The sequence below is a fragment of the Paramisgurnus dabryanus genome, chromosome 2 (genome assembly GCF_030506205.2).
Source record: "Paramisgurnus dabryanus chromosome 2, PD_genome_1.1, whole genome shotgun sequence".
Classification (NCBI taxonomy): Eukaryota; Metazoa; Chordata; class Actinopteri; order Cypriniformes; family Cobitidae; genus Paramisgurnus; species Paramisgurnus dabryanus.
Window position 1 is genome coordinate 56,754,551 of NC_133338.1, and position 20,350 is coordinate 56,774,900.

The following is a 20,350-nucleotide window of genomic DNA, read 5'->3' on the forward strand; positions in this document are numbered from 1 at the left end:
AAATCTAGTGCATATAAGTTTAAATGAAAGGGTAAATAGCCTAGAAATAATAAGTCAAATACACAAACCACAACAATTCTCGGGGGCACAAGGCACCCGCACCGTTTAGGTAACGAATTAGTGGAATGCAACAAGAAAATAATCAGAAATTCTTACCTGAATACGTAGTCTCTTACTCACGGTCTCGTATGAGGCGATCAAAGTGAGAGACTGAACCGGGAGCATTCTCTGCTATTTATAGGCACGGGTCGTTCTGCTTCCGGAGGTCATGGACATGACTTTGTTGACATATGGTCTCGGTGATAGGCAGAACGAAGGTGATCATTCCTTTTTAGACGGTAGTGACGGTCAGAGTGAGGTCGAAACAGATTCACAGGCGGGTATGTTTGATTAGGGTTGGAGCTAAACTCTGCAGTGCTCCGGCCCTCCAGGGTAAGATTTGGATAGCCCTGGATACAGGATTCTCTCTGTCAAGGTGCGCATTTCAAATTTCAAAAGTACATTGACTGAAAGATGGCAATGTCGCAAATCTGTGACGCAAGGATATCACTGCAGTACAGCAATGTGTTGTAAAGCTTCTTAAGGTGCAATATTTGAATTTCCAAGGCGAGAGTTGACGTTTACGGTGGCTGATGAGATCTGGGATCAAGATAAAGGGCTACATTTGGATTTGTCCCTTGCAATTATATGAATTTTAAAGATGTGAATTACATCAAACGAATAAAATTAACATCTTTGTAAATTTATGTTGTGCTTTGGTGTAATTATTGTTGCATAAGAGAAAACACATTTTGTGTGTTATGGCAAACAAACTAAACTTTAAATGGTCAAAATGGTTAAATGATTACAGAAATATTATTCATCTTAAGGTCAGAAAATACGACTGAAAGTCAGAAAATACTACTGAACTGAAAAGCCAATGCCTGCGATTTTTATTATTTATGAATAGGATCTTGTAAAGCTGTTAATACGTAAATAATTAATGTATTAGTCATGTCAACACGTCAATATTATATGTTTCAGTGTGTATGAAAATGTAAGTAAATGTACGTGCTGTTTTTCTGTGATCTGTGTAGTTTTTATTAATGTTATAAAGTTTCAATTTGGTGTAAGATTAACATGCAGGACACCTTGCGTAATAATAAAATGTATTTTAGAGTTAGTTTTCTTGCATTTTTATACATTTAAGCCTGGTTTCACAGACAAGGATTAGCTAAAGCTTTAGTTAAATTAAGCATATTTTATAAACATCTGTCAGTATGAGTTAGTTTCTGTTGAGACAGCCAAACATATGTTTTAGTCTAGGACTAGGCTTAAGCCTTGGGATAACCAGGGAATAATGTAATGGTTCGGTGCAATGGCCCAGTAGGTCTTTGAGTATGAAACTTTAATAATGAAACTAAAAACAAACTTTCAGCTAATTCTAAGGAGGTAAGAGTATGACATCATTCTTAAAAAAAATAAACAAATATGACTCTGAGCTGATGTATACATACGCATTAATTGACATCATGAATCGGATCTTGATTTATACTTTATTATTGTGATTTTATTGTGTGACTTTAGTCACTTTACCCAAATGCTGCTTATTCTAAAACCCACTTTTCATGTTTTTACAGGGCTGTGAATTTAGGACAGCCACCCTCCAGCACTCCCTATGGCCCTACAGAGGATAGGAAGATCTTCATAGTGGATTCAAATGGTCACTTCATCTGACTCTCATTCAGAACAATTAAAGAAGACACAAACACATTTCATTCAGAAGTGTCTTATGAAACCTACAACTCTTTTAATAAACAGTATTAACCTATAGAGCCTATTAATCTGAGTTTGTGAATGGCATAATGGAGTCTAGCAGTTTCCATGGCTTCACCAGATCACACATTATTGAGTTACTTAAAGACTCTTGAAATACAGACGTATGTGTTTGAAGAAAGCGTGGCAGAAAAGGTTATCTGACTGAAGACATCTGGACGACAGCTCGTTCACGACATTCAGTGATGGGCTTGGGCGTGAATTATGTAAAGAGAGACCCACGCAAAATCGCGAGAGAGATTATATGAGTTTGACGTGAACAACCATAAAAAAGGCGAGCACCCGATCCGCGCTCCTCTGCATGCGCAGTCGCCCTCTTCTGTATGCGCAGTCGCGCACTGACCGCATCGATCCACTCCGCATCGTTTGCAATCGTCTTAATTCAACAGTGAGCTGTTGGCAGCAGGTAAGGACAGACATATTTTAATTATATTTTCATCCTCATATACAGCGCCACAAACAGGTTTCTAACATGATGGATTCTGCGTCTCAGATCGTGAAACGATTTCCTGGCGATTTATTTCGTAACTGCAATGAAAAGCTGTATGGAATACAGAATGTGGTGTAAGATTTTGCATAAGACGAGGCGCTCATTGAGGAATATTATAGTGAAATCTGTGTAAAATCGGTATAAATGTATTCAGCCCACTGTGAACGCATGTGAAATAAAATGAACATGAATGAATGAATGAACGAACGAACGAATGAATGAATGCTGATCTGCTGTGCATCCATCGCTTTAGATGGGCTGATAACAGCATATGACGACATTATTCTGTTATGTCAGAGAGCAGCATGTTTGTGTTTTTGTGTGGATGTGACGGGTAAGGTGTGTCATATCAATGCGGGTTTGAGAGGCAGAGCGCGTTCACTTCAATCCTCGAGCCGTACAGAGCCTGCGCGCGCCCCCGGTTGGGATGGACTATTATTGCGCAGCATCCTTGCAGGCAAGCCTTTCCTTCCCTTACAGTCAATAATACTGAACTATAGGGTAGTTTCTTTGTCATGGAGTGCGCATGAATGAACAGTTGGACCTATGGTATCCATAAACCTGGGATATGAAAATGGGTCATGGCTGCTTTTTATATTTTATATAGGGCATATGTGTTTAAAAATTATTTCTCACTCTGCTTTGATTTGCTGGAATATTTAGCATCCATCATGTAGGCTAGTAGCTGCTTTCACCCTTACAAAAATTAACCATGTTTTTGTGTGTTTGATTGCCATTGTGTATCCATGTTTTTGGCTTTAGTAAAACCCATGGTTAATTTTCATAAGGATATAAGATGTTGGGTGTCTTTTCTAATCATCAGTAGGTATATCTTACAACATTTTTGTCAAATCAAGATATATTTTTATGTTACTTTAACTTAAAAAATGAAGTTAAACAATTTCGACTTAAATTATGTCAACTTAGTTATCACGAGCCAACATTTAGTAGGTTAAACTGACTTGCAAAACAAGTTGTTTTAACTTTACAGTTTTCATTGTGTGTAGTCAAATACTTAAAAAAAATCTTTCTGGAACTGAGCTTGTTTTTGTCCATGATCTACTGCCCTCCAGATGAATGAGGATGCCAACAAACAGATCTCTCCAGGTATTATATACGTGTACGCATATACAACTAACATTGATCAAGAGGTGTATGAACAAATCCTAGTGAAAGGCGTGAAGTAAGGAAATAACAGCATGCTTACAAAGCAACAGAGAAACATGTAGAAGCCCTAATGCATTCAAGTACAGGACCCATTAGTTCATCTCAGGGTTGTGAGGTTAACCTCAGGACTGAATCCTCATTCTGTGTCCTCACTGTCAAATTAAAACTTTAGTGAACATTAATGTGTCCAAATCATTTTTAGCAAATACAGATTTGTTAAATTAGACATTAAAAATGATTATTGCACACTGGGTGCAGTAGTTTCACAAATGTTGTGTTATTTAGTTTGTGCTGATATTTTGGAGTGTTCCCATTGGCTCAATGAAAGCCATATGCCGTCACGTTCAGGATGATTTGCCTGTAAATCAGTCTAGAGAAGACAAGAAATAAAGCAGAGTTTGATCTTACTGATGCTGTAGAATGCAAATCTTGTCATCTAAATGCAAATATCTCATGCTAGATGATCAATTGTCATGCAAACTGTCATAGGCATAGGGTTGCAATGGGGCAAAAAGTTTCTGTGCTAAATGAACTAAATCAAATTTTGGAAATATTCCAAATTGGAAACTTAACAGGAATTTATGACAATTTATTTAGGGAAATGTATATAAACTATATCATATACAAACATGAATAAACATTTAGTTTGGTCATAAGCAAACATGCATGCAAGGTAATACAAATTTTGACTGTGCAAAATAACAGAAAACTTGCTTGCAGAATGTAGAAGAAAGTACATCACATCTTGAGCTATAGATGATAGCTAGCATCATAAATATTCAATGAAATACATTTAGATATCTGATTTACTGGATAGAAATTCAACTGAAATTGCATTAAATATTGTTTGAAATATTGATTTTTTTAACTACATTTAAGTTCCCTGGTAACTCTGAAATTTTTTCAAATTCCCAGTTTATTCCCATTGATTCTCGTTAATTCCCATATATTCCTGTCAATTCCCATTTAAAGTTTCAGCATTAAAAATTCCCATAATTTTGCAACTCAGACAAGCATTATGGAAATACATTTTTAAATGTTTGTATTTACTGAACATGTAATATTTGCAGTCATATTCACTGTTTTTGTACAAAATGTTAAGTTGAATCTGCTTTGAATCTGTCTGTCTGTTAGACTGAAGTCTTTGATTTCATGAATCCTGTGACGGAGCGAGAGCTTTCAGACAGTTAGTAGATTGAGAGCAGGATTTCAATCATTGCAGTGCTGTATGTGTTTCACTCGGGGAGTACACTAAGAGGTGAACGTGAAAAACAAAACTTCAGGAAAGTGACGAACATTAAATCACTTTCACAAAAGTGCTGAGCAAATCATTTTTAGTTTTCTTTCAAATATTCATCTGTGGCTGTCAATCTTAGGTTTAAGATAAAGAGAAAGTGCCTGTAAAATATTTGGGCACTTTTTTTAAAAGTAATGTGTCCAAGCAGGACCTTTCCTTGTTAGGTTAGTTTTCAAAATACATACTGTTTTAACATGTGAATGTATTTGAGAATTGTGCTGTGTAAACAGCCTGATGAGCCAAACGTGACATCTAAAAGATTTTCAATCCAGATGATAAATGTAAAGCCATTAAATATCACTTAGATGTTCAGCATTTGTAAACATTATTTATGCCTAATGTCACATTAAGATTGATGTGAAGATTAATCACAGTTAAACAACAAGATTATTGTCATAAGCTAACAAATAATAAAATGTCCATTTATTTGTCCATGTGTTTTATCTTTTAGTATCTGCTGGCTTTTTATGAGACAGAAATCCTTTTGAATTTGAGATTAAATGCAAAAAAAATGTTGAAAACACAGATTTAGCTCCAGTATGTAGTGTCAAGCAGGTGACACAGCAGTTGCCTCATGAAATATAAATATTTTTATATATATATACACACACACAAAACAGTAATATAATATGTGACACTGGACCACAAAAACAGTCACAAGAAATTTGTCGAAAATGAATAAAAAAGGTTTGTTAGGATTAGATTACAATATTTGGCTGAGATACAACTATTTGAAAATCTGGAATCTGAGGGTGCAACAAAAAATCTAAATATTATAAAGTCATTAGCCAAACATATTACTAATGATAAATAAATTTTTGATATATTTATGGTAGGAAATTTACAAAATAACTTCATGATCTTTACTTAATATCCTAATTATTTGGCATAAAAAATGCAATGATTTTGACCCATACAATGTATTTTTGGCTATTACTACAATTTTACCTGTGCGACTTAGCCTATGACTGGTTTTGTGGTCCAGGGTCACATTGCCAGTGATATTTTTTCTAATTTGAACATGTTTAAATCGGACTTTGCAAAGTAATTTTGCTTTCTGATTACGTATTTACAGTATCTTCATCATTGTCTTTATCTTCACAGTGATTGGCTCACAATGACAGACACCGTGATGGCCACTACAGGTGTCCATACATCATCTGGACCGTGTGTTGGAGCTGAGCTGACGGATGAGGAGAAGGAGATCATCAACAGCGTCATCGCCCGGGCTGAGAAAATGGAGGTGATGGAGCAGGAAAGGATCGGGTGAGATGAGAGACCATAAGAACACAGTAAAGTACAGACATTTGCCTTTTACGCAGCCAATAGCCATTCGAGCGGTCCAGGTTTCAATACTATTTCTCTTCCATATACAGTCATTATCTTAAAGAAAATGTTGGGCATAATGTTTAAACGGACCATCTACAGTACATTTCATTTAGGTTTAATCAAAGTTAGGTCAGGAACAAAGCTTTTTTAATAGCATATTTGATGACCGCCTGTTTAATTTATGACAGACGTCTGGTGAATCGTCTGGACAACATGAAGAAAACGGTGTGTGGAGATGGAGTTTCACGCTGTCTGTTGTGTGGAGAGCAGCTGGGAGCTATGGGGGTGAATGCAGTGGTGTGTGAGGACTGTAAGAAGGTAACAAACTTTATATATCGAAATCCTAATGCATCCAGAGCAGTACATCTACAGCTTAAATGCACGGCAAAGCTCTTTGGATTACATTTTCTACTGAATGCAAAACTTTAGAAATATAAATATAACTTATGACTACTGGTTGTAAGCAGACTTTTGAGGCATCATAGGGTTTAAAAAAGCCTCTTCCAACCATTACATTCACATTAAAGTCCCGATGAAATCAAAACTGACAATTCTTATTTTTTATGTAATATTGCAGTGTTTATTATAAACAATGTATTTGTGTGGGTTATTATTTTTTTTTTCATTAATGAGACCTCATCAACTTCATTCAAAATCTGAAAATGTACTTCCGCCCTCTTTTGGCAATCATTCTCTGATGATGTCAACTGGACGGCTTGGGCGGGAACATCCGTTAACCCCGCCCCTCCAGCTGTCACGATACAGTCACACAGGGCGTCAGTGTTAATGTCATGGGTTGCCGAACTGAAATGTAAATCTGTCTGTCAATCTGATCACCTTATGCAAATAACCTAGTGCAGATGCTAGCCAATTACATTTATGCAAGACCGGAGATGTATTGCGGTCCACTGTCATTGGCTGGTGTCGCTATGATGATTGCACTAGAGTCACGTTTCAGACACGCCCTCCAACAAGCACTAATACTGATGCCTCGTGTGAATGAACTGTCAGTAGTGTGATCCCAGTTCCATGTCTGAATGAAACACCTACTTTTCTCTATCCAATCAAAGCACAATGGAAAACACAAGCCACACCCACTATCACTCACTGCATTAAATTCTGTTTCACTTGGAAATACGTCACAACACAGAAGTAAAGTCGTTCGTGACTTTGGTTTCCTGGGACTTTAAAGGGGACATCATGAAAATCTGACTTGTGCTATAATTGTGTCCCCAGTGCTTCTGTTAACCTAGAAAATGTGGAAAAACCCAGTAAAGCATTCTCTGCAAGCATGTGAAAAAATAGGTCATTCAAATCTGGCTGCCCTTGTGATGTCAGAAAAAAATTGCATTTTAAAGGACACACCCAAGAACTGCACATTTTTGCTCACATCTACAAAGTGGCAAATTAACATATTATAATAAATTACCTGTGGGGTATTTTGAACTAAAACTTCACATATGTACTCTGGGGACACCAAAGATTTATTTGACATCTTAAAAAAGTCTTAAAAGCACTTCAGGAGTAAATCTGTCAGGTGTGAGATATGTATTTAATGTAATTATAGTATATGATATTTACTGCTGTTATTCCCTTCAGAACATGTGCACTAAGTGTGGAGTACAGACTAACACTCGACCGCGCTCTGTCTGGCTCTGCAAGATCTGCGGTGAACAGAGGGAGGTGGGCAAACTGAAAATATTACCCATATAAACCATAGTTGTCTAGACTTTAATACTCATCTGATGCTGTGCGCATCTTTGTTAATTAAAGGTGTGGAAACGATCTGGAGCTTGGTTCTTCAAAGGTCTCCCTAAACAGTTCTTACCCTCACCTATGCCCATTTCTAAAGCCAAAGAGCCGAGGCCTCAGCAGAACCCTGCCGTACGTCCAGCGGTTGAGCCGTCTCAAACACAGGTCACAGGTGAGATTAACTACCGCTCGTTTAAACAAACCTGTGTATAATATTCTGCAATTATTCATACAAAACTGATACTAAGATTCCACAATAAAGGATTTGTACACGTTTTACGAGTTGACTAATTTGTATGAATTTGTACGTAGTGATTATCAGAAAAATAATTTATGGTGCGAATGCAAATCAGACAATTAATATGAATTAGCCACCTCGTAAAATACATACGAAATACCACACTTTAAAATCATTGCTATTTCTCTCATAAACACACAGAGGACAGTTAGGGAAATCTTCAGTAACTAATAACTTGGAAATAGAGAGCAATATTGAGTCATATGGAGCACTTTTATGATAACCTATTTTGAAGGTCTAGTCGAGCCACAGGTTCTCCTTCACTTTCATGATGTTTTTCAGGTCCAATGGAGAGTCGTTCATCTGCTCAACAATCACCGGCTGCAAGTAAGAAACATTTAACCGCCTGAAGGTTTCTATTACAGTACTTGTTCACACCAGAAACATGTTTATGTGCAATATAAATGACTTTTATTTGCACTGGACACCCTTATTTTACATCAAGTCCCGCCAGCATATTTCCACCCTGGACTTTCCCATTGCTATATTACATGGTACTACAGTATATACAGCTTATCATAGCAAAAAATGACTTTCTTACTTAGTATTTTTGTCTTGTGTTCAGTAAAAATATCTCAAAGTCCATAAATCAAGATGACCTAAGAAAACAAGTCTAGTTTTAGACCAAAAATATACAATTTAAGGGAATTTGTGCTTAAAACAAGCAAAAAAAATCTGCCAATACAGTATGAAAAATAAGTTTATGTTTTTCTTAAACACTTAATTCAAGAAAAAAATCATAATTTTTTTGCTTGTTTTAAGTAACTTACTAATTTACTTACATTTTATATATTTTTTGTCTAAAAACTAGACACATTTTAAGGTCATTTTGCTTGATTCTTGATTTAAGAATTTTTTGATATTTGTACTTAAAACAAGACAAAAATACTAAGTAAGAAAGTCTTGTAGCTTACATTGCACTGAACATATATAATAGCCCATTATAACTGATTATTATGATCAACTATACTGATATGTTATTAATTAGGATCTAGAGTTATTTATTATAATGTAATGTATATTTGTTATATAGATTTAGAGCCGACAAGGGATCCACCGATTGCTCCAAAACCGCTTGTGGCTCCAAAACCGTCTGGTCTTCAGTCTCGTGGTTACTCTGAATCAGATGGATCGAATCCGAACAGTCCTGTAGTGATGAAGAAAACAATGAATGTGAACGCAGCAAGACCGCTCGCATCAGGAACGACTCAGTCAGGTCAAAACAAACATTACACAAGTCTACATTTATCTGGTTTCCTTTCAAATATCTCAAGTTGAACTCTTGATTCTGATTGATTGATTGACAGACATTTCTACATGTAGATTTACTGTGAAGTTTGTTAACATTACAGTTTGCAACTAATAAGATAGGGAAACAAAACGCTGGTCAAGAATATTAGTAAAGCATTTTATTTTTTGAAATCATGTTTAGTATTACTATTGATATTTTATTGAAAAGCACACAAATATCTGACAATCTGAAAGTGCAACCGTGAATACCTATATGGCAAAAAATATAATTTTAAGTATATTTCAAAATATAAAAAATGGCCAAAATAAAAATGTGCTAAAATATATTTTGAAATATGTTTACAAAAATGTATTTTTCACCAATATATTTTTTGGGCCATTTTTGCATATTTTAAAATATATTTTATTATATATTTAATATTACATGTATATATTATTGAAAAAAAAAATTGTAACTATTTTACAAACCTGTAAACATAACAGGTTTGAAAAGATTTTAATTAAATATATTTTCAAAATATATGTACTTATAATTTTATAAATTTTGGTCAGAAAAGATATATTTTTTGCGGTATAGGTTGTAAAATAAAAAATTTAATTGTTGCCCCTGAAATACATTTTGAAATATATAAATATATTTACAAATTCAAAAATATATTTAATTAAGCTTTACTTTCTACTAAATGTATTTAACATATATTTTAAAAAGAATTGGCCAGAGAAGTGTATTTTTAGCACATGTATAGACAATAATGCAGAATAAGTCATAAGGGTGTGCTGGAGTTTATTAAAAGATGAATGACTCAATATGAATATAATCTTTCATAATAAAATGATGTTGTGTTTGTGGTGTGCAGAGACCGAGAGGGGAAACTATCAATCCAATGTTGTGCAGGACAGAGCGCCACCTGTTGAGCTGGAGGAGAGGAGGAGCGCTGTATATAACCAACATCAAAGCACTCCACCTGTGGATGATGAAGAGGAGACAAACAGCTATGACTCTGATGAAGCAAGTAAGACTCAACGTTCCTCTGCTTCAATGTGGGTTTCAAATAATAAATACACATTTAGTGGTTTGTAATAAAGTTTTTTCATTAGATACAGTACGACACCTGCTGTCTTCTGTATGTTTGTTGATTTTAAGATCAGTGTTGAGTTTAGATCAGCTAGTTGCTGGCTTTCAGTCTGTACAATAACATTGCTTTCATAATATCATTCTCTTAATATTTTCTAACCCTAACAACATTTTTTCATTATATTTACTGTTATATCATACAGTACAACTGAATGAGATGTAGATGTACAGTGCTTAACAGATTTATTAGAGCACCTGACATCCTGCATCATGAAGTGCTTTAATGCAAACTCACTTTTTTATACCTTCATTCAACAAGTTATTTTTTTATTAAGGACTGCACTTAAATAACTCATTGGGAATCTAATAAAACAATAATAAAGTGCTTCACTGTTTTTCTGCAATTTTTGTAAAACATTACATAAAAACAATTCATGGATTTTATTTCACATTCACATTACATAAAGTTATTATTATTTCAACCAGCATAACTGACTCCTGTATTTCATTAAAGATTTATAAAACTGGGTTATGTAGCCCCAGGAGTACACAAGGTAACTGGATGCATTTATTTTTTTAAATAAAAGTCTATGATAACATTTCAATAGAAGAAGAACAGTGTTCAGCACGATGCTTAGTGTTCATAAATCTTCAGATATGAGATTCAATTCTCTTTTTTACGTCACTGGTGATAAAAGCACCTGCTAAATGAACAAAACATCATAAAATAAAGATTCATGTTATGTTTTAGCACTGCAGCAAACCTCTTCAGGACTGAAATATGGGCAAGAGTCTTGTGATAATAAATCTCCAGCACTTTATTTTCCTCCCACAGTTAAGACTCTGCAGAAAAACTTCATTACACTGTGAAACTGTTGCCAAATCCAAACATCGACTTTGATTGATAGAAACTTCAGCTCTTTCAATGCTGTCTATGGAAAGTAAATCTCTTAAAGTGATTATGGTTAAGCACTGCAGGCATAAATGGATGAGATTTAACCCCCCGGTTTCATTGACAAGGCTTAAGGCTAGACTTAAACTGAAAATAAGTTGCACTGACAGATCTTATAATGTACCAGTGACATTGATTTGTCTTAACATCTTTTTAAGGCATGTTTATAAAAAAATAAACATATTAATTTAACTTAGGCCTAGTCCTGGCTTTAGCTAGCCTTGTCCAACCTGATCTCACAAATTTCCGTGAAATATGCATTATTTTGCTTAGTTTTGCGTGACATTGTCACGTATTTCCACCATTTTACATTAGTTTCACGTATTGGTTACTCAACTATTTAAAAAAAAATTGTCCCTTCAGTTTGGGTTTGATTTGCTGTTTGAGTTAGGTTGTCACTTTAAGCATTGGTTTACACAATTTTTTTCGTATTCTTTTTAAACCATTGTCGCCTGACGTTGGGGTTAGAGTTGGGTTTGGGTAAGGATGTCATTTTATGTAACAGAAAGTCGTTCTAACTCCAAACCGAAGCGACAATTGTTTAAAAATAGGAAAAACAGTTGAGTAACCAATATGTGAAACTGACACAGAAAAATAATGCGTGACTATTTCACGTATTTTCTGAGACCAGGATAACTCATTTGACTAAAGAAACAGCACAGCCATGCAGTAATACATAATAACAGTAATGTACGTCATGTTAGTTTTATACTATATATGTCAGACTTCATGTTTAAGTATATTATGTATGACATCTTTGTAATGAAGATTATATTGTGTTTGTTTCAGCAACTCTTGGAGCTTTGGAGTTCACTTTACTGTATGATCAACAGAACAACAGTCTTCAATGTAACATCCTCAAAGCAAAGGCAAGTCCACAACTTATTCACTTACTCACGTCTGAAGTCTTACATATAAAATATAAAACTGATCATCTTTCCGACATATACATGCCTATGTATGTTTGTAATTTATCTTTTCTTCTCTGCATACGTCTGCGCATCTATAGCTGAGAGTCAAACAAAAGCATGTGTCTTGGGTTCATCCTTAAAAATGCAGTGTTTTAAATGTGATTTGATTATATCGTTCATATCTGTGTTGTTTTTCAGGGTTTAAAGCCAATGGATTCTAATGGACTGGCAGATCCGTATGTGAAGCTCCATCTGTTACCTGGTGCGAGTAAGGTGAGAGAAAGTGTGTGTGCTGCCATTCCTACATGTGATGTGTATAATAATAATCATTTAAAAGTTTATCATTGATTTATGACCTTAAATTTATGACCCAGACATCGACAGAAATATGACTCTGTGCGCATGAATAGATTCGTTCATTATACTCGCTAGCTGATGCTGTTTGTAACATCAGAGATTTTACTGTACCTGTATTTCATCAAGGATCAGGAGTTTTGTATGCATTTTATATACTTTAAATGATAAAGTAATGTGTACTTATAGATAGAGTATAATAAAGCTTGTCGCATTGATATAGGCATTAGCTAATGTCAATTCATTTTCTTTACTTGTACTTTTTTAAACTGCTGCTTTTTAAACATTATAATACATGTGAAATATTAGATAATTTAAGTTTACTGTACATCACAGATTATTTACTCTGTCTAAGCATTGATAGTTAAACAGAGCATCTTTCCTGTCAATGCAGTCAAATAAATTGCGCACCAAGACGCTGAGGAACACTCGAAACCCGGCCTGGAACGAGACGCTGGTGTATCATGGGCTAACAGATGAAGACATGCAGCGCAAAACCCTCAGGTTTGAGTCTACTTTAACACTCTCACTTATCTCTAATGACATAAAGAATAAAGTCTTATTGGTTATAGATGGGGTTGGTAATGCATTTAAAGGTTTATATGTTCAAATACTGCATTTTTATTGGTACAGTATAATATACTATAGCTTTACTAACAGGATATTGATGTCAGTGGTGGTCGGTGACTTCTTTTTCGGGGGCACACGATGCAAAGGTCGCCACAACACATATTTAGCCCGTTGTGTGTGGTTTGCCATTTCAAAATATGTGTTCGGCACGTCATATAAACTTATGTACATCACGTGTCATGTCAAAATACATGTCTGCTGCAGACGCTTCAAAGGGGTTTATCATAAAAAAGACGCTCATGTTTTCCAGATACTCGCTTAATCTTATGTTTAATCAGAATTAAGTTAGTGTTTTGGGAGTATTTAAAAAAACATGAACGTCTCTTTTATCATAAACCCTTTGGATGCATCTGCAGCAGGCATATATTTTGACATGATGCATGATGCACATGGTTCACATGATGCAACAAACACATATTTTGAATTCGCGACTCTCTGAAGAGACTGATTGATGTCCAGTCAAGTTAACGTGATCAATTTCAGTCATTTGCTTTTTGATTATTGTAAGAAGTGAATTGATTTCAAAAGTATTCTTATTAATTCCATTTGAAAGATGAATTACAACATTTTAAATCCTAAAACATGCTACGAACTTTCAAACTGAAATTTCAAAGTGTTCATTGCTGTTAGATAAATGATAAGGTGATCAATTTCATGTAACATTCAGTGTTTGTAGATACAGTGTAATTGTTTTTTTCTGTTGGTACAGAATATCTGTCTGTGATGAGGACAAGTTTGGCCACAATGAGTTTATTGGAGAAACCAGGTTTGCTCTGAAAAAGCTGAAGTTTAATCAGAGGAAGAATTTTAATGTTTGTTTGGAACGAGTTGTTCAGGTGAGTCCGTCCTTTACACAAACAAACATCAGTGAATGAGCTGAACATCTAAATCATGTGTGAGACGCTTCTGTCTGTCTGTCTGTCTATAGACAAAGAGATCGAGCGCTGCTGGAGGTGCACGAGGAATCGCTCTCTATGAGGATGAGGTCATTCTTCATATTTATAAATTCATATTTACCCTATCACGACAAACTATATTTTGTTAAAAAGCTCTAAGAATGTAGTTTTCATATTTCAAAACCTTTTAGCAGTAATAATAAGGCAGTGACAGTAATTTATTAATTTGTGACAAGAGTATGCAGCAAACCATTGACACCTAGTGGCCGATGTTGGTAAAACCACTAAGTGTGACACAAACCATATTTTTTGTGATAATTTTATGTATAAAGTATATACTTTATTGCTTTATTTTTTATTTATTACAACAAATGTAAACTGCTATAACAATTTTTTATTTAACTGCCACGCCAGTTAAGGGGTAAAGGCAGTTGAACAAAATAAAATTAATATATTAACATGTTTTTAAGTTTATTATTGCTCACATATAGTGCTTGATCCTCTCCATGTGTTTGTTTTTTTTTAGCCCGGGAAAGATGGAGTCGAGTTGGAGGAGAGAGGCCGTATTTTGATATCCCTCATGTATAACAGTCAACAGAGTCGTCTCATTGTGGGAGTCATACGTTGTGTTCACCTGGCAGCCATGGATGCTAATGGCTACTCGGATCCTTTTGTTAAAATGTGAGTCTTTTTCTATTGAAATCTTTTATCACTTTCAGAAATTTAGAAAGTTTCAGAAAGTTAATTTTTAACGTTAAGTTAAGAACAAACAATATCAGAAACAGATTTGATGTTTTATTTATTTTATTTCTTTTATTGTTTTGAAGTTAATAGCTGGTGTTTCTGTACTGTTTTTCATTTAACTTCAAATGTTTAATGCACAAATGTCTTTCATTGAATTAAACTTATATTTACAGTACTTGCATCATTTACATTCAAATCATTTGTTATGATATAAAATATTTTATAAGCTTACCTGAGATCACCACAACAGTGTGTTAGAATAAATAGATAAATGTGCTTTGACTTTAAAAAATTTTTTTCATGTCTGCTGGTTGAAGCGACCCAAATAATGTGTTATTTAGCTACAAGAATGCAAATTTTAGCAGATAAATCATACCAAAGCACAATTTTTACACCCATAATGCGATTGTTACTGGAGGACTAGTTTGGGGATTGGACTAGTTTTGAGGAGCAATTACGTGGGTTATTCTGTGAAACATGCACTTTTTATATATTTACGGAAGGAAATTTACTAAATATCTTTATGAAACATATGGTTGGCTTTCGCTACAAATATGCCCGTTCGACTGGTTTTGTGGTCCAGGGTCACGTTTGATTTGTGTGAATTTGTTTCATATATTTTGTTGGATGCAGATGTCTGAAACCTGACATGGGGAAGAAAGCCAAAAACAAGACGCAGATCAAAAAGAAGACCCTTAATCCAGAGTTTAATGAGGTATGAATGAAACCAACACCTCGTACACATTTCACATATACTGTATATACATAAACACTTGCTTGTATGTTTTTGAACTTAATGTGCTTTTGTTCTTCTGCAGGAATTCAGCTATGAGATTAAACATGCAGAACTGGCCAAAAAGACTCTTGATATCTCTGTGTGGGACTATGACATCGGCAAAAGCAACGATTACATAGGTAGGACTGTCAGAATGTCATTGAGGAACTCAGATGCAAAAGCCGCTAAACGCCACCTCTGTCAAAAATGAGATAATGATATTGATCAAATGATCTCGGCATGTTTATATGTTCTTATACTACGGGTCTGTTGAATGCTTGATTCTGATTGGCTGATGAACGTTCTGAGGTGTGCAATTATTTTCTGGGAATGCACGACAAACGTAGTTTCAGGCAGCTCTCTTGGCTGCATTACAGTTCCATATCACTTTGCATAGTTAACTGTAATAACAGACTAACAAAAACAACATGAAAGACGATTTTCTGAGGAAATAACTGTGCTGTTTAGAGACGCATAGAGGTAACCTCGTTCACACAATCTCTCTCTCTCTCTCTCTCTCTCTCTCTCTCTCTCTCTCTCTCTCTCTCTCTCTCTCTCTACCTCGCTCGCTCGCCTTGTCTCTTTTGCTCTCTCTCTGTGTCTCTCTCGCTCTCTTTTAAGCTTTCTCGCCCTCCATTGTCAGCTTTAAAATGACATTTTGGAACAAGCAAAAGAGCCGTTGGATGAGATGCAGAAGAAATAGTCCTACTCACAATAGTGATTTAAGTACAAAAAACGGACGAATCCCTTTAAATATATCATGTGATCGATGTCTTGAGGTGTGGTAACTGCAATATAAGCTTAATAATCGAAATTACTAAACTAAACAGAAGAGCCTGATAAAAATGCTAATTTACAAGAAAGCATAACTGATGCACTTAGAAGCTTTTGCATCTGAACTTCTCAATTATTTATATTTAATTTTGTTTAAGAAAGCAAACATTTTTTCATATTGCTAATCTTTCAGGTGGATGCCAGCTGGGTATCACTGCCAAGGGTGAGCGTTTGAAACACTGGTATGAATGTCTGAAGAACAAGGACAAGAAGATTGAGCGTTGGCACGCTCTCGTCAATGAGAATCACGTCTCCAGCGATTAAAGTCTCGACGCTCGTGCATGCCTTAGACTATATCGCTATATTCTCCCTCCGGTCACCTGACGTTATCCTTCAATAACTGCTTATCTCCAGCGTCACTCTTCTTGTATGTTGTCATCCGACGTGCTTTCAAGAAACTGATGATATCTGGAGCTTCGTCCACTGTGACTCAAACTCAAACAAGCAAAGCTTAGCGCTTGTGTGCAAAAGAAGCGCTGCACAATCATCTACTTTAAAGATCCGGCCACAGTAGAACTGCAATAGAAACACTGCAAAAATAACATGTTGTTTAATCTTGTTTTCAGTGCAAATAACTACAAATTCCAAAATCAAGATGTATTTTCTTGATGAGCAAAATTAACCAAGAAAATAACTATAGTTGTTAGACAAAAAAATATTAAATTTAAGTGAATTTGTGCTTAAAACAAACAAAATGTTTTCTTGAATTAAGTGTTTAAGAAAAATACCAAGGAGGATTAGGACCAATAAAAAATAAAAACATCTAGGGATTAAAGTCATTCTAATGCAAGATTTAAGCTAGTAGTTTTTGAAGAAAAAAATCGAAGTAAAATTACGAGAATAAAGTCATAATATTGTGAGAATAAAGTCAATATAATGAGAATAAAGACAATATAACGAGAATGAAGTCAATATAACAAGAATAAAGTCGTGGAGTTTTGGGAATAACGTCGGATATTTTTTGAGAATAATGTCATATTTTTACATGAATGTGTTTTTTAAAGTGATGTAAACAAGCAGATCTTATTTCTCGAAATATTATGAATTTATTCTCGTTATATTTACTTTATTCTTGAAATATAACGACTTTAATCTCATAATTTTATTTATTTAGACTTTTTCTCGAAAACTACTACTTAAATCTTGCATTAAAATGACTTTAATCTCGAGGTGGTTTAATTTTGTTAATTTATCTTGGCTCTAATCCATCTTTGTAGAAAAAAGTTCTTACCCTATTGGCAGATTTTTTTATTTTATTTTTTGCTTGTTTTAAGCACAAATTCACTTAAGTTTTTAGGTCATTTTGCTCATCAAGAAAATGCATCTGGATTTAAGAATTTTTAGATATTTGTACAAAAAAAAAGACAAAAATACTAAATAAGAAAGTCATTATTGCAGTAAATAGCAACTATATTGACCTTGTTGTGGGCATGCCTTAAACACATTTCTTAATTATTAAAAAAATACATGAAGGTCTTTCTCCTTAAAAGCACTTGACCGTCTGAAACAAGGCAGATATAGGATTTATTACAAGCCTTTGTTTTAAAGTCCAGGTTTACAGGTCAACGTGGAATGTCGCTTTTCCGAACACCTGCACTTTCCTGTTCCCGTAACAAAGCCAAAAGTCACTTTTACAAGACTGACCGATCATGACTAACAGATAAACGCTGTGCTCTACAAATGTTTACATATTCTACTATTGTACGATTGCGATAAAGGACAAAAAACAAAAACCAATCAAGTGCTGTAGAACGGTTAAGAGTCTTATAGTTTAGAGCGTTTGAACTTCTTAGAAATGACTCGATTCGAGTGATCTAATCTGCTGTTTAGATACGTTTAGGTAGATCTTCTCATGAAGACAATGTTTTGTGACACATCTTGTTTGCTTGCATGCTTGATTCGTCTGATCTGAAGTTGTTTTTTCTTCTTTGTGTCTTATAAGCACCACAAACCTCTCACATACAGAAATGTGTCTTCATTCATCAAGTCTATTGACTTATATGTTTACATTAAAGGTGGTTCACTATTCTGGCACATCTGCAAAAGGTTTAAGTGACCATCATGTTTACATCATTAAAACAGTGAGAGGAAATGAGAGGATGACGATGATTAAAGAGGAGGAAGAGAAAGAAAGAGACCTACAGCCCAATTCAGCAAAGCACATGAAAAATGAAAGGACCTCGATGTTTTTAGTGCTCTTTGCCGTTATCATTGCCAACTCTTATGCATGTGAGCCTCTTCTTTAATCTTCTGTATAGATTTCATTTCCATATTTTCTTCTTATTGTAGGTCAGTTAGTTCCTCTGAAGAATGCATTTTGACATTTCACATGCATAAGTATTCCTTTACTCAACTTTATTCATTTTCAAAAATGAAGAAAAAAGAATAATATAGCACACCAGTGTACTATTTTTTAAGGATTTGTCAGGTTAGTTTGTGAATGTATATTGGTATAAATAAGATTGATATACGATGATGTTCTCTCATTCTTCTGATTCTGTATTTGTATATATATATAGTGCATGTATTTGGCACAGCAGGGAAATGTTTCTGTTTGAACTTTGCATGTAAAGATTTTACCTGGAGTTCAAACCACAGGCCAATAAAAGCCAATATAAGCTGCATATTTACTCATCTGTTTGTCACTTTTGTGCACTGTAAGATCTTTCATGATATCAAAATGATCAATCTTTGACAGTAAAGCAGCTTTATTGTACAGATTTATGTATGAATATAGCCATAGTTTCTGAAATGGATGCCGTTGGTAAAAATCTGAATACAAAAGATGCAGGGGCGCAAGATAAGTATTTTTTTATATTGATGTGTATATAAGAAACTTTAACGTATGTGTGCGTGTGTCACTTTAGCCCTGCCTTCAAACACATCAATCAAACCTCTTTTCAGATCACTAGAGGGCAGCTGTGGATGTGGATAACAACATCTCTCTTCAGTGTGTCTCAATCAGCTCACCAGATGGCAACGGGGGTCACAGTTTTGATATTTTCTTTTATATCTTAAATTAATCAAACTTCAGAGAAACAAAATTGACATTGCATTGGGCATTTGGCAGATACTTTTATCCAAGGTTTACGTGTGTTCCCTGGATTTAAACCCATGACCTTTTGAGCTGCTAACGCAATTCTCTACCACTGAGCTATACCATAAAATGTTTAATTCAAATTCTAAGTTTTAAATGGGACATATCATGAAAATCTGTCTTTTCCATGTTTAAGTGCTATAATTGGGTCCCCAGTGCTTCTATTAACCTAGAAAATGTGATAAAGATCAACCCAGTAACTTCCCAGCAAGCAAAAACCGAGACATAGAAATGATGACTAACTATAGACCCAATTTAGTCCGGCTATGAGTAACCCATTTCTACCCTAAATAACCTTGAATTTGGTTACATGCCATTTTTGCCAAAATAACTTGAAGATGTATGATATTCCAACATGTAAGCAAAGTCAACAGGTGTTTAGATGTTTGCTTTAATTTGTTTTAAACGTAATATGTGTCGTCTATTCTTTGGCTATGGTAGACGTCTATTAAACTTTCACTGACAGCTCAAATGTAGCCTTGTTTTAGCCAAAATTGCTTGCTGGGTTAGTTTTGGTAACCATTCTGTGCAAGCATCTGAAAAAATAGCTCATTGAAATTTGGCTCCCCTTGTGATGTCATAAGGGGATCTTATTTTAATAAGACTGCCCCTTAATCTGCAAATATCTGGCACTGTCATTTAGCGCAGAGAGAAAGAGAAAACAATTTAAAGCACAATTGAGT

At 34.8% G+C, this 20,350-nt stretch overlaps 1 protein-coding gene across 3 annotated transcripts; it reads left to right on the forward strand.

Moving 5' to 3' along the window:
- The first annotated feature begins 1,988 nt into the window (after window positions 1-1,988).
- Window positions 1,989-19,200, forward strand: rph3ab (rabphilin 3A homolog (mouse), b). Of its 3 annotated transcripts, XM_065261875.2 has the most exons (18): window positions 1,991-2,221; window positions 3,379-3,412; window positions 5,874-6,035; window positions 6,287-6,416; window positions 7,698-7,781; window positions 7,872-8,022; window positions 8,431-8,475; window positions 9,182-9,364; window positions 10,257-10,412; window positions 12,216-12,295; window positions 12,536-12,610; window positions 13,086-13,195; window positions 14,031-14,157; window positions 14,250-14,306; window positions 14,744-14,898; window positions 15,595-15,676; window positions 15,780-15,876; window positions 16,704-19,200. In XM_065261875.2, exons 3-18 carry the CDS (start codon window positions 5,887-5,889, stop codon window positions 16,832-16,834), a joined length of 1,812 nt encoding a protein of 603 aa, XP_065117947.1. In that variant the 5' UTR covers window positions 1,991-2,221; window positions 3,379-3,412; window positions 5,874-5,886; the 3' UTR covers window positions 16,835-19,200. The 3 variants fall into 3 exon arrangements, with proteins under 3 accessions (XP_065117948.1, XP_065117947.1, XP_065117946.1); XM_065261874.2 differs by lacking the exon at window positions 3,379-3,412; XM_065261876.2 differs by lacking the exons at window positions 3,379-3,412; window positions 8,431-8,475 and having other exon boundaries at window positions 1,989-2,221.
- Window positions 19,201-20,350: the final 1,150 nt, after the last annotated feature.